The sequence below is a fragment of the Centruroides sculpturatus genome, unplaced genomic scaffold (assembly GCF_000671375.1).
Source record: "Centruroides sculpturatus isolate CEXI.00-Female unplaced genomic scaffold, Cexi_2.0 scaffold1066, whole genome shotgun sequence".
Lineage (NCBI taxonomy): Eukaryota > Metazoa > Arthropoda > Arachnida > Scorpiones > Buthidae > Centruroides > Centruroides sculpturatus.
This window is the reverse complement of record NW_019385438.1, coordinates 162,117-179,443: the sequence shown is the minus strand read 5'-3', so window position 1 is coordinate 179,443 and position 17,327 is coordinate 162,117. Positions and strand designations below refer to the sequence as shown.

The window sequence follows — 17,327 nt, the reverse complement described above, 5'->3', positions numbered from 1 at the left end:
CTCATTTTTTGTTATATGGAGGGTTTCAGCATAAGATCCAGGAAAACAACTCTTAAGTACTGGTTTACTGAATTTTTTTTTATATCAAGCATTCTTAAGAATTTTTAGTCTTACAGGTGGACAACTTGGTCTTTGAAATTTTTCCACTATACTAAAAATTATCATATCAGCATTGTTTTATAGCAACATTGATATAACAATTTTATAGGTTTGAGGTTTTATCTATTTCCTTTAGAGAAAAATAGAATGCACAAGATATCAATTTTTGACAAATATCAGAGAGATAATTCTTATGTTGTCATTATTACTGAAAATATTAAACTGATATTTAATATGAATTATTTTAAATATATATATATTAACCATGAAATGATGTGAATATGTCAAATGAATTCAAATTCAAATTTTTATAAGTTTAAAATAAAATTTTCAAAATTAAAGTGTAACTATTTTCTTGTAAAGGTAAAAGTGTTAGAAAAATATAGTTATTTTGAACAGTTATGTGATATTAATTGTTATTGATTGACTATACAGTAAATAATTTTTATTGATCTCAAATTATTTCAGTTAATTCTAATTGATACTTGCAAATACTAAATAATATGGAATGAATTAGATTACTTGAAATATTTCTATAATATTTAAAATTAAATAATTTTAGTAATAAGTTTTTAATTTCAAATGCAGTGTTGATCAGTTCATTCATATCATCATATATCCATGTTTTTTTATTTATTTGAATATGAAAAATAATATCAATTGATAGTTTTATTGGGGTGCATTTCAATATATTATCAAGATTTAACAGAAGTTACAATACATGTTTCATAGTTAAATATTATAGCTTTTGACTTGTTGAAAAACTACAAGTTTGTGTGATAAATTCATGACATTTGACTCAGTATCAATGATATAAAAACTTAAAAAATGTGTAGATAAAAGTATTTTTCCTTTAATACTATGGCTTCATCAGTTAAATATGAAACAAAACCACAACAGAATAGAATATGATTTTTAAATTTAAAATGGTTCTATATTTTAACTTGTGAGGCCATAGTAATAAAGATGAAAGAACTTTTATCTATACATTTTTTAAAGATTTTATATTGTTAACTAAGTGTTTATCCTCAATATTATGTCAGTTTCATGAACTTATTACACTTGTTATATGTCACAGTTCAAAAAATAAAATACAGCAAGAATTATAAATCTCAATTATAAGTATAATATATACCAGTAATCAGTTTTGAAAGTATTATTATAAAAATTTGACATTATTTGGAATAATTAATGTATGCAATGTAGAAAAGTTCTTATTCTTTGTTGGGTACAATACATAAATTATTGTCACATAAATGTTGAATGCCCTGTTAATAAGAAATGTATCTATTACTAATTTTGTATTTTTCTCTCGTCTATTATTTTTCAATAATAAATGGTAAAACAGATTTAATTAGTTTGATCATATATTAAATTTTAAGATTAGGAACAATTAAATGTATTTATTATACTAATAAATTTCTTATAAAAATCCAAATTAAATATTTTTCAATTTTATTTTTAGAAACAAGCTGCACTAATTCAACAGTTGGAAGAGGAACTTCGAATGGCTCATATGCGTAATCCTGATGTTGATGTACAACAACATTTAGAAGCTCTTTACACAGAAAAAGAACATATGACAAAAGAAATTTTTCTTCTCAGGGAAACAATAAAGGTAACAATAATAAATAAACAAAATTGTCATAATAAGGCCAAACAACCACTGGATTACATTGGGCTACTTTTATATTTAATTAATTACTAAATAATTTGGTGGTTGTTTGGCTTTACAAATTTATTGAGTTTTGTGGTTTTTATGTATTGTTATAATAATCATTAAAAATGCAAAATATCTGAATATGCTACTGTATTTGACTTTTATTGATATACATTTCATCTATAATTAGTATATACATATTATCTGAGAACCACATATAATAAGTTAAATGCTGCTATATAGTAGTAATACAATTAAAATGCAAATGCTTCATTCAAAAAATTAATCACCTTAGTACAGAATGATAATATGCTATTTACATTAAGTACATTACATTACATACTATTTAAGTATAGATAATTTTTCAGCTTGTAAAATTTTATTGGTTTTATAAATTCTGAAGTTAACATTTATAATAATAATAATAATTATTATGTATTTTGTATTTTTCTCTCGTCTATTATTTTTCAATAATAAATGGTAAAACAGATTTAATTAGTTTGATCATATATTAAATTTTAAGATTTCATTTATTTATTCAGTTGCTTTATTTATCAAATAATAATAATAATAATAATAATAATTATTATTATTATTATTATTATTATAATTATTTGATAAATAAAGCAGAAATAAAGCAATGCAAAAAATTTTAAGTAGTAATATGAATGGTAAATAGAATTAGAACAGTATAGAAACAATAGACAATTTCCTGATTATTTCTTAAAGCAAATAAATAGCAAGTTAATGCTGTTTATCTGCTGTTTATAAGATTTTTTAAATTTCCTGTAAAGAAAACTCATATGAAGAGTAACTTGCTCCAAATATTTCTCTTTATTTCAGCAGTATATGTAGTCCTTCAGAAAAAATGATAGAAAGATGTTTACTGGCTTCAGTATTTTGTAATTATGTAGGGATCATGTATACTCTTAATATTGTGTTGTTATATTTTTTTCTTTATCATATGAATACAAAATATTGTAAAATTCCTCTTAAAGATAATCATATATTTTGTGCTTTTCTGAATGTTTTTTTAAAAATTAGAACTTAGATGAAATGGACTGTCTAGCTTCACATTTCTTTCATTTCAAGTTTTTCTTTCACTTTCTTGTGCTATAGCCAATTTCTTAACTAAATTCCAAAAATTTCTACTTTTTATTTTACGAATTCTCATTTTTATAAATATTTTAAATATTTTTATAGTTCACTGAATCATTTTGTAAAACTAATTTTTAAATATTTTGCATTATGGTGAAAAGAAATATTCTTTTTTCATGAATTATGAATTTAATATTGTCTTTAGTTAAAAAAGTGTTATTAAATTTGATATTACATTTTTTAATAAATTTATATATTTATTAATTTGGAAAAACATATTACTGAAAAATTTCAGTAATATGTAAAATTTCAGAAAAACATATTACTGAAAAATTTCAGTAATATGTTTTTCCAAATTAAATTTATTTATGTACTAATTAATTAAACTTTTTTAAATCTTGATTAATTTAACACATCTTTTCATTTTAAATTATGTAATGAAAGGCAAATGTATATATTACTTCATATTTAATTGTCTAAATTAAAACTATCTCCTTTCTGAATTACTGGAGTTAATCACATGAAACAAAACTTTTAATTAGGCAGTCCTATCAAACAGACCATATTCTTAGCCAGGAGGCTTTGAAAATATATAAAGCCAGCCTGACCAGCAAGTGTGTTAATTTTAAAGACTGCAATACGATATTGAATGCATGGAGGGACCTTTATGAAAAATTAGGGCAAAGTTAGCTTATATTAATTCACTCTGTACATCTTAAAAATGTATAACAGGGTCATACAATTATGAGTTTTAGTAGTTTTATCATTTGAATTTGATTTACATTATGGGTTATTCCAAATTTAAAATTGTTTTTTCGAATAATATCATTCTAATGTTTCAATCTGAAATTTGTTAAAAACCTGATGCAGACCTTGGTGAAGACTGAAAACGTTCTGAGTTTTCGTTAATTTGTTACTGGTAATTAAAGGTTTTGTTTTTTGTAGTTGTCTAAATTTATGTAAGCAAATTTGTTAAGGGTAGATACATAAATAATTATCATTAATATCAATGGTGTAAATTATAGTAATTAACATTAGCTAACAAAGAATTAATAGTGTAAAGTGTAGATAATTTATCATTTAATAGTGTCATAAATAATTCTCATTAATATATTATTGTTAAATGATTTTTATCTTTTATGTTATTGGTAGATCTTAAGTTAGAATCAGACTGTCATTCAAGCTACTAGGAGGGAATGAAACAACCACTAATCAAAGCAAAATGTCATTTGCATTGTACTGTGTGGTACAAATTGAGTTAGAACATGATTGGTTGAAAAGATTTTATTTCCAATTACTAATTTTAAGGAAAAAGTTGATTAGTCAAAAACATTGAAATTCAGCAAAAGTTGAAATATTTTCAATGCCTAATGCAGTGTTTCTCAAACTTTTTTGGCTGGTGGCACACTGAAATTATTAAACAAAATTCACGGCACCCCTATTATTATTATTATCTTTTTCTTTTGTTTTGCTTTTTTACAGTTAGTAAAGATATGAAGGATGAGAAGTCATTGAAAAAAAATAAAAGTTTTTTAAAGTAAGTAAGTTTATTTCCAAACAACACAAAAACATTCAAAACAAAGGTTATTATTATAAAGGTATTTGGTGATAAAATGTGAACTTAATGTGAAGTATGTGCCTGATGGTGTTTGTATATTTCCTTGATATTAGGTTGTGTTTTTGAGAGACATATCCTCATCTAATTTTCAAGTCTTTCTCTCTTCTTTTTTTAATATTTACGAGTGTAGGGAATCCCACTTCACAGAGATACGATGTGGAAAACTGCAATAAAATATTAAGTGCTTTGAATCTTATATTGGGATGTTCTTTTCTAATTGTTATCCAAAATGAATTCAGACTCATTTCTGAATGCTTCAATCTTAACGTAAGATCGTTACGTATATCGATTAATTCTTCGGCTTCTGCAAGACTGAACTTATTTCTGATGTTGTCTCTATAAAAGGATTTCGTATCCAGTCGTACAAANGATATTCTTTCATAATTGTTATCCAAAATGAATTCAGACTCATTTCTGAATGCTTCAATCTTAACGTAAGATCGTTACGTATATCGATTAATTCTTCGGCTTCTGCAAGACTGAACTTATTTCTGATGTTGTCTCTATAAAAGGATTTCGTATCCAGTCGTACAAATCAACTTATATGTCAGGTAAATAATGGTTAATTTTTTCTTCTAATGATGTTAAATGACTGTAAATAAGTTTTTTCAAATTTGTATTGTTACATTTTCCTTTGGCAACTTGAATAAACATTTCTACATTATTTGCATTTACTTTTATCTTCCACATTTTTATTTTATCTTTAAAAGCTTTAATTTTATCTACAGATATTAAAATATTTTCATTTCTACCTTGCACACTTGAGTTTAATTTGTTCAGGTGATCAAATATGTCTGTTAAATAAGCTAGTTTGGAACACCAAGAATCATTTTGTAATAATACACAAAATTCTGGTTTGTTTTCTTGTTGAAAAAATATTAATATTTCTTCTTTAAGCTCAAAAACACGATTAATATGTGACCTTCCAAAAGCCATCTCATTTTGGTATGAAGAAGCGGGTTATTATGATGAGATTGAATCTCTTCATATAGTTTTGCAAATATACGCGATTTTAATGGTCTAGCTTTGTTATAATTAACTATTTTAATGATTTCTTCTAACACTCTTTTGAGTTCAGAGCCTATTGTCTTTGCTACCAATGATTCACGATGAATGAAGCAGTGAGTTGTTACAATGTTTTTGTTTCGCTTTTTAGCGTATGAAACAAATCCTTTTATAGTTCCAATCATTGAAGGGGTGCAAGATTTCCAAGATAGACCATTTGTATTAAAATATGTGTTCATGATATCAAAAACATTCTTTCCCGCCGTAGTTTTTTTGAATTCCTTGCAGCATAAAAATTCTTTCCAAAATTTCATCATGTTCAATAAATTGAGTGAAGGCAAGTAATTGCACTTTACCACCGATATCAGTTGGCTCATCCAACTGCAAACTAAATAATTTTGATTCGATTATTTTATTTATAACTGATTTTTCAATATCACTAATACGTCTACTCATAGTGTCATTTGCCGAAGGAATCATTTTTATTTCTTCTGCTTCAGCACCAAAAATTGTTTTCACAATTGCTGTATAGGCCGGGCGAATCAAAGTTTTGCCAATAGTATGAGGCTTCATTTCTCTCGCGATTATTTCTGCGACTAAATAACTGGCTTCTTGAACATGGTCAGCAATTGTATATTTTTTTTTTACAAAACTTTTACTGTTTGTTTTTCTTGTAATTTTATCAGATCTTTGAAATATTCAAGAGGTTTTTAGACAAGTGATTGTATTTTGTGGAGAAGTGTCGCAATAATTTACTGGGAACCATAGCTTCATTTGATAAAATCAAACCACACACAATACATTTTGGTCTGGAAATTAATTTATCACCACACCAGGTAATTCCCATTTTTAGGTAACTGTCTTGATATAAGCGAGTTTTTACATTCTTTTTTAATGCAACATTTTTACGAGAACTGACTGTTTCTGTTTCTTTTGTTTCAATAGTGCTTGTTTGTTGCTCATTGTTAAAAACAGTCAAATCTTCACTAATAGAGCTTTCAATTTTTGATGATTTACTGGTGCTAATTGATTCCTTAGCTTTTCTACCAGTAACCACTTCTTGATCATTAGAATCTTCACGTTTTCTTTTTTTAATGAAAAAATTATTNAAGCCTCAATGTTTGGTAATGCTCATAAAACTCGATGCAAATTAGGCAATATTGCAGAAAAGTGGTTACAAAATTCATTTAATCGACCATCAATTGCCCAGTCATTGACTTAATCTCACTCTGTCATATCCCTTCATGGAAAGTAGGTAGTCTTTTCGATGACTCTCAGATCTAAGAAGTTGAAATTTTTGGGCAACAATCAGAAATGTTCTCGTGCAGTGAACTTGGGCAGCATATTTATGCCACTTATTTCAGCTACAAGCTGCAATTTTAAGTCAAACTTTTTTTTACTGATTATTATAGGTTACATATTAATCATAATCAATTCATTAAATTATTGAAACTATAAAATAAATAAATATATATATATGCTAGTACTTGCAAGTGAGAATCAATTTGGTCCAACAGGGGACTCTCCTTGGACAGAGAAATCTCCTTGTCCCTTCTATCTCACACCTGCAACTTTGTGTCACACCCTCACATGTGGGATCTGTTGGATACCCACCTGTCTACCCATCTGTTGGATATGCATCCTGTGTTTTCTTGTCTCTTGTGGCATACTTGAGGCACCCGCTTTGAGAACCACTGGCCTAATGTATAGCTGAACAATCACCAAAAGGAAATGACACAGTTTGTAGCTCCTTAATATGTTGATGTATACCAATATGAAGCTAGCTTTATTTAGTTGATTTGATACTGGTTCCTCGTCAATTTAGACCAAGGTTAAGGCATAGCTACAGGCATAGATGTTATTTATTTGTGTTTTTAGTGTAAGTATTTGTATAATATATTATGAACCAAATTCCAGCAAATATCTGTTAGTTTTATGGAAAACAATTGTTTTTAGTAGTCTGAGTCATCATTGTCAGGTTATGTTTGCTTTTTGAATTTAAAACACCTTCTCATATTGAAATTTTTCTTTCTTTCATATTCTTTCTTTCTTTTCAGTAAGCATTTGTATTTAAGAATTTTTCAACTGACAATGCTTGACACCATGTTGCCTGCTGAAATATAAGCAATTTTTTAACTACTTATATTTCAACAACCCTTTTAAGTGCAAAAGTTGTCAAAAAAGCTATTGTTTCTTCTTTTTCTTCATTCCACACTTCAGACACATCTAGAGAAAAACTATTGGCTCTAGAAAGCTCAAATTTTAAACTTAAGCCTCTCTTGTTAGGTGCTCATGAAACTTCCAGGTTAATAGGTCAAAGTTCACAGGGGTTTGCCATAGAGCTATTTTACTTCTATTGTTTAATTTTATGTTTAATAAAGCTAAAACTGTATGGAAACAAATAAATTTATTCAAAATTCAAAAGCTCAAATTTATATGAATTAAAACTTTTTATAACAATTTCACTAAATAGACCATTGAAAGCATTTGGTTGGTGACTGTTACCAAGCATTGACCAAACTGTACCATACATCATCATCATAGGTCTTGATGTAATAATGCAATCATTAATAATAAAACAGATATTTTTGTCTCACTATCAATTAAAATGTAAAAAAAAATTATCACAATTTAGATAACTGTCAAATTTTTTTCTTCAGAGTTTTTCTTTGGTAAAGATAAGCTTGACACTTCAAAGCAGAATATAGAAAACAACAATAAAAAAATCTTACATGTACTGCTTCCAAGCTTATCTTTATCAAAAAAAAAAAAAAAAAAANTCTCCACTATTAAAAATATTTATGAAATCATTATATAAAAAATTTATATTTTAAAAAAATATATAAGGAGGATTCAAAAGTTTAAGTTTTTTCCTTCATGGTGCTGCAGTTCCAACCAAAGAATGTTCTAGACCAGCATTTCTTAAATTTTTTGCTCATGCAACCCAATATATTTTTGTAATGGTTCTGCAATCCAAATGTATGTAATATAAAATTTTTAAAATTCTGGTAAACTGGAATCACTGTATACTATATAACAAAATAAAATTCTGCATTATTGATAACAACTTCTACATGTGAAGTGTAACATTGAATACATTTCTATTAAAAGCAGTTTGCGCCAATTTTGATTTGTAACAAATAACTTATTTCAGTTTCAGTTTTTATTATTGAAATTTAACTAATAAAAAAATGTAAGATTGATGATTGTAAATAAAATATACTGTTTCAAAATTATTCAGGAGTCTATTTTATTTTGAAAAATATTACAAGTTACCTTTTTATTAATTTAATGAACTGTTTTTTAAATTGTACTTTTCAGATTGTAAGATTTTGTCAATTTTAATATGTATATATATATCAAAAAATATATTTTTTAAAAATTATTTATTGATCCACTTGTGCCAAAATTTACTTGTTGTTTATTTTTTATAATTTATTTTTATGTATGATTATAAACTTAAAACATCCACAACCCATAGTTTGAGGAATGCTGTTCTAGACAACTATGCATGCTTAGATTACATGGCCTTGTGTTAGTTCAAAATGATATTGTTATTGTTTAAATGTCAAGTTTAAATTCAATAACAATGATACTAAAGTATTGAATCATATAACCAAACCATTTAAGTTTGACTGTAGAACAGTTATCTGAGGGCTTCTGTAATTTAAATCACTGATCAGTGTATAAATGCACAGAATTACTGCACTAATTTAGACCATATATGTGCTGCCATTAAAGCAAAGTGACTTCGTAAACTGAGTTTTGATGTTGTTTTGTTTCATGATAATGCACGCCATCATGTTATGCACATGCTAGAGAAACTGCATTGTATGCAATGGGAAATACTGGCACATCTTATAGTACAGACTTTTCACCAAGCAACTTTTCTGTGTTTGGACTCATGAAGAAAATAATGAAAGATCAGCTGTTTGGATTGGCTGCTGCAGTTAGAGTTCCTTTTGCAATGGTTTAAATCCCAAGCACAGGAATTTTACCAGAAAGGCATCTTTGATCTTGTCAAGCAGTGGGATAATGCCTGTGGTGTTTTTTATTTTATGTTTTAATTTTCTTCTAATAAAACAATTTGAATTACAAAAATAATAATAAATAATTTTTTAAGTCATTAACTCAGCATAATAAAATTATAAAATTGTTGTGTTTAGGAAATGGAAGTGCGAATGGAAGCTCAAAAACAAACATTAGCTGCAAGAGAAGAAAGTATAAAAAAGTTAATGGAAATGCTTCAGAATAAAGGAATTGGTATGTTCTTATTAAAATTAATTTAACTTTCTGCATTAAAAATGAATAAACCATTGATGTTTTAGGAATATAATAAAATATATAATCAAATTTATCCAGTAGTGCTAATTTACTCCATAAATTTATTAATTAACTTAATTTTAACTGTTTCATATATTTTAGTTCTTATAATTAATGTGCATGTTGTGTTGATGGAGAAAAAATCATAAAAATCATGGAAAGTAATAAAATGTTAACCATAAATAAATGTGTCAAGAAATTGAAATAGCTAAGTAAAATGTATTCTTAACACAGCATGGTTGTAGAGATGACTTTTTTATATTTATTTTCTTTTCTTTTAAATATATTTCTGTAAATAAAAATTGATTTTATAAAACTGAATAGTTTAGTTCAGACAAAACTAAAACAGATTAAACTAAAGTTCAATTTGACAAAATATTACAACAAAAATACGAGGCGTGTTTTTAAAGTAAGTACCGTTTTAATATAACGCTGCTGGAGCGCTGCAGTCGGCACTTAGCGCATGCGCGCTGTGTACCTACATTTGTTGGGAAGCCACACACGTCATTACGGAGCCAGTCGACTGTGTTTATTGTTGTTTGTGTGTTATTGAAATACCGCCGCTCATTGAGAATCCCACCGACTGCAAAGTGCGTGCCGTTATTCGTTTTCTCAGTGCTAAAGGCTCGAAAGCGGCTGAAATTCATCGCCAAATCAGTGAAGTTTATGGTGAAAGCGTTATGAGTGAAGGAATGGTACGAAAATGGGTTAGGGCCTTTAGTAATGGCCGCACAAACATTCACGATGAGGAACGAAGTGGGCGACCTTCAGTCATTATCAACGATTTGATTGAAAAAGTGGACTGTAGAGTGTAAGAGAACAGACGATTCACGATTTCATCTTTATCTAAAGAGTTTCCTGCAGTTTCAAGAAGTGTTCTCTATGAAATTGTGACCGGACGATTAAATTATCGGAAGTTGTGTTCCCGTTGGGTGCCGAAAATGTTGACGGAGGAGCACAAAACCAAACGTTTGGCCAGTGCATTGACTTTTCTTGAGCGCTACAGTGACGAAGGAGATGATTTTTTAAGTCGTATTGTTACAGGCGATGAAACGTGGGTAGCCTACGTTACACCGGAATCAAAGCAACAATCCATGGAATGGCGACATTCATCATCTCCAAGGAAAGTCAAGTTCAAGCAAACAATTTCTGCTCAGAAAATCATGTGCACGGTGTTTTGGGACAGATACGGAGTGTTGCTTGTTGATTTTTTGCCTCATGGTGAAACGATCAATTCAGCTGCATACTGTGAGACTTTAAAAAAACTGCGCCGTGCAGTACAAAACAAAAGACGGGGCTTACTGAGCAAGGGTGTCATTTTGCTCCACGATAATGCTCGTCCACATACGGCAAATCAAACTCAAGACCTAATCACATCATTTGGCTGGGAACAATTAGACCATCCTCCATACAGTCCCGACCTAGCGCCGAGTGACTATCATTTGTTTCTGCATTTGAAGAAGCATCTGGCAGGGCAGCGCCATAACAATCACGACGAAGTCAAAACGACCGTTCTGCAGTGGTTGTCTCATCAGGCGGCAACATTCTTTGAGGATGGAATACAAAAGCTGGTCCCACGATACGATAAGTGTCTCAATATTAATGGGAATTATGTAGAAAAGTAGTGTAAAATATGGGCTTTCACATAAATAAAAATTTTGTTAAAAATGTCTGCTTGTTTTTTTTATATTTCAAAACGGTACTTACTTTAAAAACACGCCTCGTATAATAATAAATGTATAAAAATGTTGCATTATTTAAGCTAAAAACTTTTTTATGATATCTGATTTGAAATGTGTTTGGAATTATGTAAATATATATCACACTAACCTTATAAAGCTTTGCAGAATTTTTAATGTATCACAAACGTTTTCAGTCCACCCTAGGACCTTTCCAATGTGTTCACATTGGAATAGAATGGAATCGTACCAGAAAAAGTTTTTTCTAATAGAACTCCACCTGAAAAAAGTCCTAGGGTGGACTGAAAACATTTGTGAAACATTAAAAATTCTGCAAAGCTTTATAAGGTTAGTGTGATATATATTTGTCAATGCTTTGTTTATGAGATGGATTTTATTGGAATTATGTAAAAACTATAATTATCTTTTAAAGTTGAAAGAAAAGAGAGTACAGTTGTGAGCATTTATTGAAGATATTATTTTATCTGAAAATTTTTATATAAATGCTTTTAGAGTTCTTATTGATTTTAAAATAAATTATACACAAACAACATTAAATAAACCAAAAAACTACAAATTTAAAGCAAGTATATGGTGATCATAAAGTATCCTTATTCAGAGATATATAGAGAGACACATACTGGGTGTAATTGGATCAGACTTTGTAATAATACTATCTAGGACCTGTGGAAGCAATCTATATGAAAAAATTTTAGTTCCAAAACACATTACCAGTGATTGAGTAAAATCATGTGTATGCTTTGAAGATTACTATATGGCTGGTACATGCAAACAGGCATTTATGTGTGCTGGCTTAATGTTTTGGTCTTGTAAAAATTAATTCAAGGAGACTGGGCATGGGAAAAAGCACTTTTATTGCATAAACTTATTGTTAAACCTCAAGCACGTTATGGTACAGTGGTAACATTAGCAGTGCTGTGGAAAATTCCTCAATATGGCCTCCATTATTGTCTTTCAGAACTTGCAAACAGTGAACAGTATGTTCAATTGGAGAATGTAACTGATCTGTAGTGTTATTCACATGCAGTTTTATTATGTTTTACAAAAAAATATATTTCTTGAGACTATACATACAGGATGAGTCAATTTCATTCAGTCCCTTCACACGCTGTTGAGGTAATAACAATTCCATGGTGGAGTCGACCTTTTATTGTAGGCTACTCATCTGCCATCAATGCAAAAAAGTTAAAATAGTCCTCTAGTGGTAGCACAATGATGCCACCGTGGAATTGTTATTACCTCAAGAGCATGTGAAGGGACTGAATGAAATTGACTCATCCTGTATGTATAGTCCCAAGAAATATATTTTTTTGTAAAAGTAAATTCATACCAGCAATTTTTTAAAACAGTTTAATTATGTTTTAAAACAATCGGATTAGGAAGCTCATTCTGATACATAACACTCTTGAGATGATGTTCCCATAACCAGAAATCATAGGGTTTAATATCCTGGGAGTGAAGTATTGGGTAGCACCATATTGACCTCTGGTAGTGAGTTTTGTAACTAAAATTTTTTTCAGAAGGCTTGCTTTTGCATATCCTGGATGGTATTGTTGAGTTTTGTCCAATTACAGTATGTCCATTAGATGTCTCTCTAGACATGTGATAGAAAATGATATTTTAAAATTATAATTATCCTGTATATTTGTTCTTTTCAATATGACTTTTTCAAGCTTTTGTAAATTCTAATAGTGTACAATATTCATATGAATAGAAACATAGATTACTGTAGTAATGTAACACAAATTTTCCTGAGAAATGTAACAGATTAACAAAAATTAAATGATTGAATAAAATAAAATTTAATAAATTCAATTAGATATTAAAAGAGCTTGTGGTTCATAAAGCCTCAATGTTTGGTAATGCTCATAAAACTCAATGCAAATTAGGCAATATTGCAGAAAAGTGGTTACAAAATTCATTTAATCGACCATCAATTGCCCAGTCATTGACTTAATCTCACTCTGTCATATCCCTTCATGGAAAGTAGGTAGTCTTTTCGATGACTCTCAGATCTAAGAAGTTGAAATTTTTGGGCAACAATCAGAAATGTTCTCGTGCAGTGAACTTGGGCAGCATATTTATGCCACTTATTTCAGCTACAAGCTGCAATTTTAAGTCAAACTTTTTTTTACTGATTATTATAGGTTACATATTAATCATAATCAATTCATTAAATTATTGAAACTATAAAATAAATAAATATATATATATATATGTTAGTACTTGCAAGTGAGAATCAATTTGGTCCAACAGGGGACTCTCCTTGGACAGAGAAATCTCCTTGTCCCTTCTATCTCACACCTGCAACTTTGTGTCACACCCTCACATGTGGGATCTGTTGGATACCCACCTGTCTACCCATCTGTTGGATATGCATCCTGTGTTTTCTTGTCTTAGTCTTTAGAATAAAAGGAGTTGCCTCTATTACAAATGTTTAATGTTCATTGTCTCTTTGTCTCTTTAATGAATCCCAAACATCAACAAATATATTATATATTGCTTATTAATTCATTGCCATCAAAAAACATACAATTAATTCTATATTATGCCAGTTTGCGTTGTTACTCTTGAGACAATACAAACTTAGATAGTTTTGTTGTTGTAATTCTTCAAATAAACCACAAAATTCAGGTTAAAAGTTGTTTGTACATAATTTATTTTATTTTACATTTACAGTAATGATGTTTGTACATCCATTTAGAATAAATATGAATAGTTTGTGTGAAAATTTTAAATTATTTAGTAGAGTAAAACATTGATATTTCTGGAGGAAAAAGGATGCACTATTTTTCAGCATAAAGTTAAAAAATGAGTAAGATTTGCATTACAAAGTATTATTTTATAATTCACATTTTTTATTATTCCCTTCTTAGATTGATAAATTGCAGTATGTTATTTTGTAATTTATATCATCATATTTAAACTATTTCATTTTTAAAAAATTTATATAAAATAGATTTTTGTAAATTTGCTGTTTACATAGAAGTTTAAGTATTCAATATAATTTAATTGAACTAAAAAAACAAAGCACTAATTTATATTAAGGCTTTAAGAGCTATAAAACTAAATATGATTTAATTTCCTATTTTAATTTCAAGTTGCTTTCAACAGATATTGAGTTACACATTATTAAATGAAAATTATTCAACTGTAATCACTAGGAAACAAATTAATGGAAGAAGAAAGGAAAGAAGTGGAACGTTTAAAAACTAAACTAATTGAAACAGAAGCCAGAGCTTGCCATCTTGAAAATCTCTTAGAAGTTCGGGATAAAGATGTTGGAAAATTAAAAGAGGTTTGTTAAGAATTCAGTATTATTTGTGAATAATATATTCATGCATATAAAATTCTACATAAAGTATTTATATGTTTGCACATAAACATTTTATATAGAAATTTTATGTAAGAAATTTTAGGAAATAACATAATTTTAATTAAAATTCTTTATGGGTGATAGATGGATGAATTACGTATTGAACTCAATAAGAGAGATCAAGAAATATTAGCCATGGGAGCAAAAATGAAAACATTAGAGGAACAGCACCAAGACTACCAACGGCATATAGCAGTATTAAAAGAATCACTTTGTGCGAAAGAAGAACATTATAATATGCTTCAGGCAGATGTGAGAAATATTATGTAATTTATTTTTATTTAATTTAATTATTTTATTTGTTTTTAGCATAATATAACATATATTTATTATTTAAGTATTCAGTGATATTCAGACTAGTAAATTGTTTTCAGGTTGAAGAATTAAGACAAAGATTAGAAGAAAAGAATAAATTAATAGAAAAGAAAACACAACAAGCTATGACTGCTACTCAAGAACGTAATCGCTTAGCACAGGAAGTTCAAGAATTAAGGGACCATATGGATATTAAAGATAGGAAAATAAATGTTTTACAGAGAAAAGTAAGATGATATTTTAGTAATTATTCATTATACTTAGAAATCATGCATTTATAGTATGTTGCAGTAATGCATTCATATTAGATTATCTCCTTAAGCCTCAGGCAATTTTTGATATTAATGTAATTAAACATAAAAAAGGAAAGAAATGCGTTAATTTTGAAGAAAAAGCTTCAAATTTTATTTTCCTTTGTCTTGCCTCTGTGAAATTTGACACTGATGAGTCATTGTTCATACAGCTGGATGACCTTGAGAACAGCTGGAGTCGGATTTCCCAGGACATTCTCAGAAGTCTTGGGAGGCGATGGGTTTATAGTAGGGTGACTACTAGTTGGCCGTATATTTTTAAATATTTTTAAAAAATTCAAATTTTTATTGTGATTTTCGACCACCCCCAACTTAATTAAACTTATATATAATAAAATCTATTAATTAAAAAAATTAAAAAACTATTGGAGGTCAGTTTTGATATCAGAAAGTAGCTTCAAATAACTTTACCGAAGTAAAATCCGTGCACTACAACTTTAGAACGATTAATTAAATTTGATTAAAAAATCCCATTAAAAAACAATTAAGCGTTAATTGCACATCATTAAAGGTTGATTAAAATCGCAATAAAATTTTTTTGCACGGGTAAAAATTTTTGAAAAAATTTGGAGACAAAAAACATTCCAAAAATTCAAAAAAAAATTTTTCAAAACTCCCCTTAAGGACCGTGTTTTATGTAACGCTATGTAACTTGCCCGAGATATCTCGGGCTTGGGGCTTAAGGGGCACTCCTGGCAAAAAATATGGAATTAGTAGAGCAAGCTTCATATTATGAATTTAGTTATAAAGAAATATCACAAAATTTATACCTACTGTAACTTTTGTAATGAAATAACTATAAACGATATTTTTTAATTGTAAATGATCAGATGAAGTTACTTTCTGCCCTGTGGGCTCTGGGAACTGTTTTTCTAATTCATTATGGGTTCAACCAGGCCCAAAATGGGATGATTGGTTGATAACAGATGAACCCAATATAAGATCATCATGAAAATCCTAGAGTTCCTGACCTGGACAACACTCTCCAGTGTGTTATGCTGACATCTTTATCACAGCCATCTGGCGATAAGCTATTTTTAATTTTTCAGACTGAAAAAGTAAATCTGATTAAAATTAGATGTTAAAACTAAGTTCAATTGCAGTTTTTTAGCTACAGTCTCTATAACTACAAAGCAACATTAACACTCAATGATGTAATGAAATGCTATATCAAGAAAATATTTTTTTTTCTATTTTTTTACTGCAGCACATTTCCAAGGTATGGAGTCAGAGAAAATATGATTGTTTGTTCCAATTTATGGTTCCCCATTGAATGATCTCCATTAGTTCTGTTTTGATTAGTTTGTTGATGACCACTGAATGAGTTTCTGACCAGTGATTCTCCTGATATTTTCATAAATTTACACAATAACACAATAAAGATAACATAATAAAACCCAATTTAAAAAATGTTTCTGATCTGTAAAATGAAAATTCCTTTTACTATGTAATTTCAGAAAGGAAACATGCTTTTTATTATTAAAATATCATAATAACAACTTTTCTTACATTGTGGTAGTTGACCAAATCTCCTTGAAAAATTCAAGATGTTTTCAAAATAGTTCATTGCAGTTAACAGAACTTCCTTTCAGAGAACTTGGTTATGTTGTCAGTAACAAAATACATCTGCCTATAATCTTTCTTGGTAACAAAATTAATTTTTTTTCCTTTCTTTAAAATACAAAATAAAATGGATCTCATTATTTTTCTAAGAATAAAAAATTAAAAGTAATAGAACTAAAAGGAAGACAAGATGATTTTTAAAATTATTAACTATATCCTCTTGTTGGATTACACTCACTGCATGCACCTCACTGCATGC

The 17,327-nt window shown here is 28.5% G+C and overlaps 1 protein-coding gene across 1 annotated transcript; it reads left to right on the top strand.

Moving 5' to 3' along the window:
* The first annotated feature begins 1,568 nt into the window (after positions 1-1,568).
* LOC111639001 (ELKS/Rab6-interacting/CAST family member 1-like) lies at positions 1,569-15,407 on the top strand. Its single transcript, XM_023384777.1, has 5 exons — positions 1,569-1,717; positions 9,647-9,743; positions 14,668-14,801; positions 14,964-15,145; positions 15,254-15,407. Exons 1-5 carry the CDS (start codon positions 1,607-1,609, stop codon positions 15,264-15,266), a joined length of 537 nt encoding a protein of 178 aa, XP_023240545.1. The 5' UTR covers positions 1,569-1,606; the 3' UTR covers positions 15,267-15,407.
* Positions 15,408-17,327: the final 1,920 nt, after the last annotated feature.

Excerpts from the sequence above, each read along its gene's own strand:
- LOC111639001 (XM_023384777.1), top strand. The coding sequence starts at position 1,607 with ATGGCTCATATGCGTAATCCTGATGTTGATGTACAACAACATTTAGAA. Across the intron at positions 9,744-14,667 it reads GCTTCAGAATAAAGGAATTG|GAAACAAATTAATGGAAGAA; the intron begins GTATGTTCTTAT and ends TGTAATCACTAG. Across the intron at positions 14,802-14,963 it reads ATGTTGGAAAATTAAAAGAG|ATGGATGAATTACGTATTGA; the intron begins GTTTGTTAAGAA and ends TATGGGTGATAG.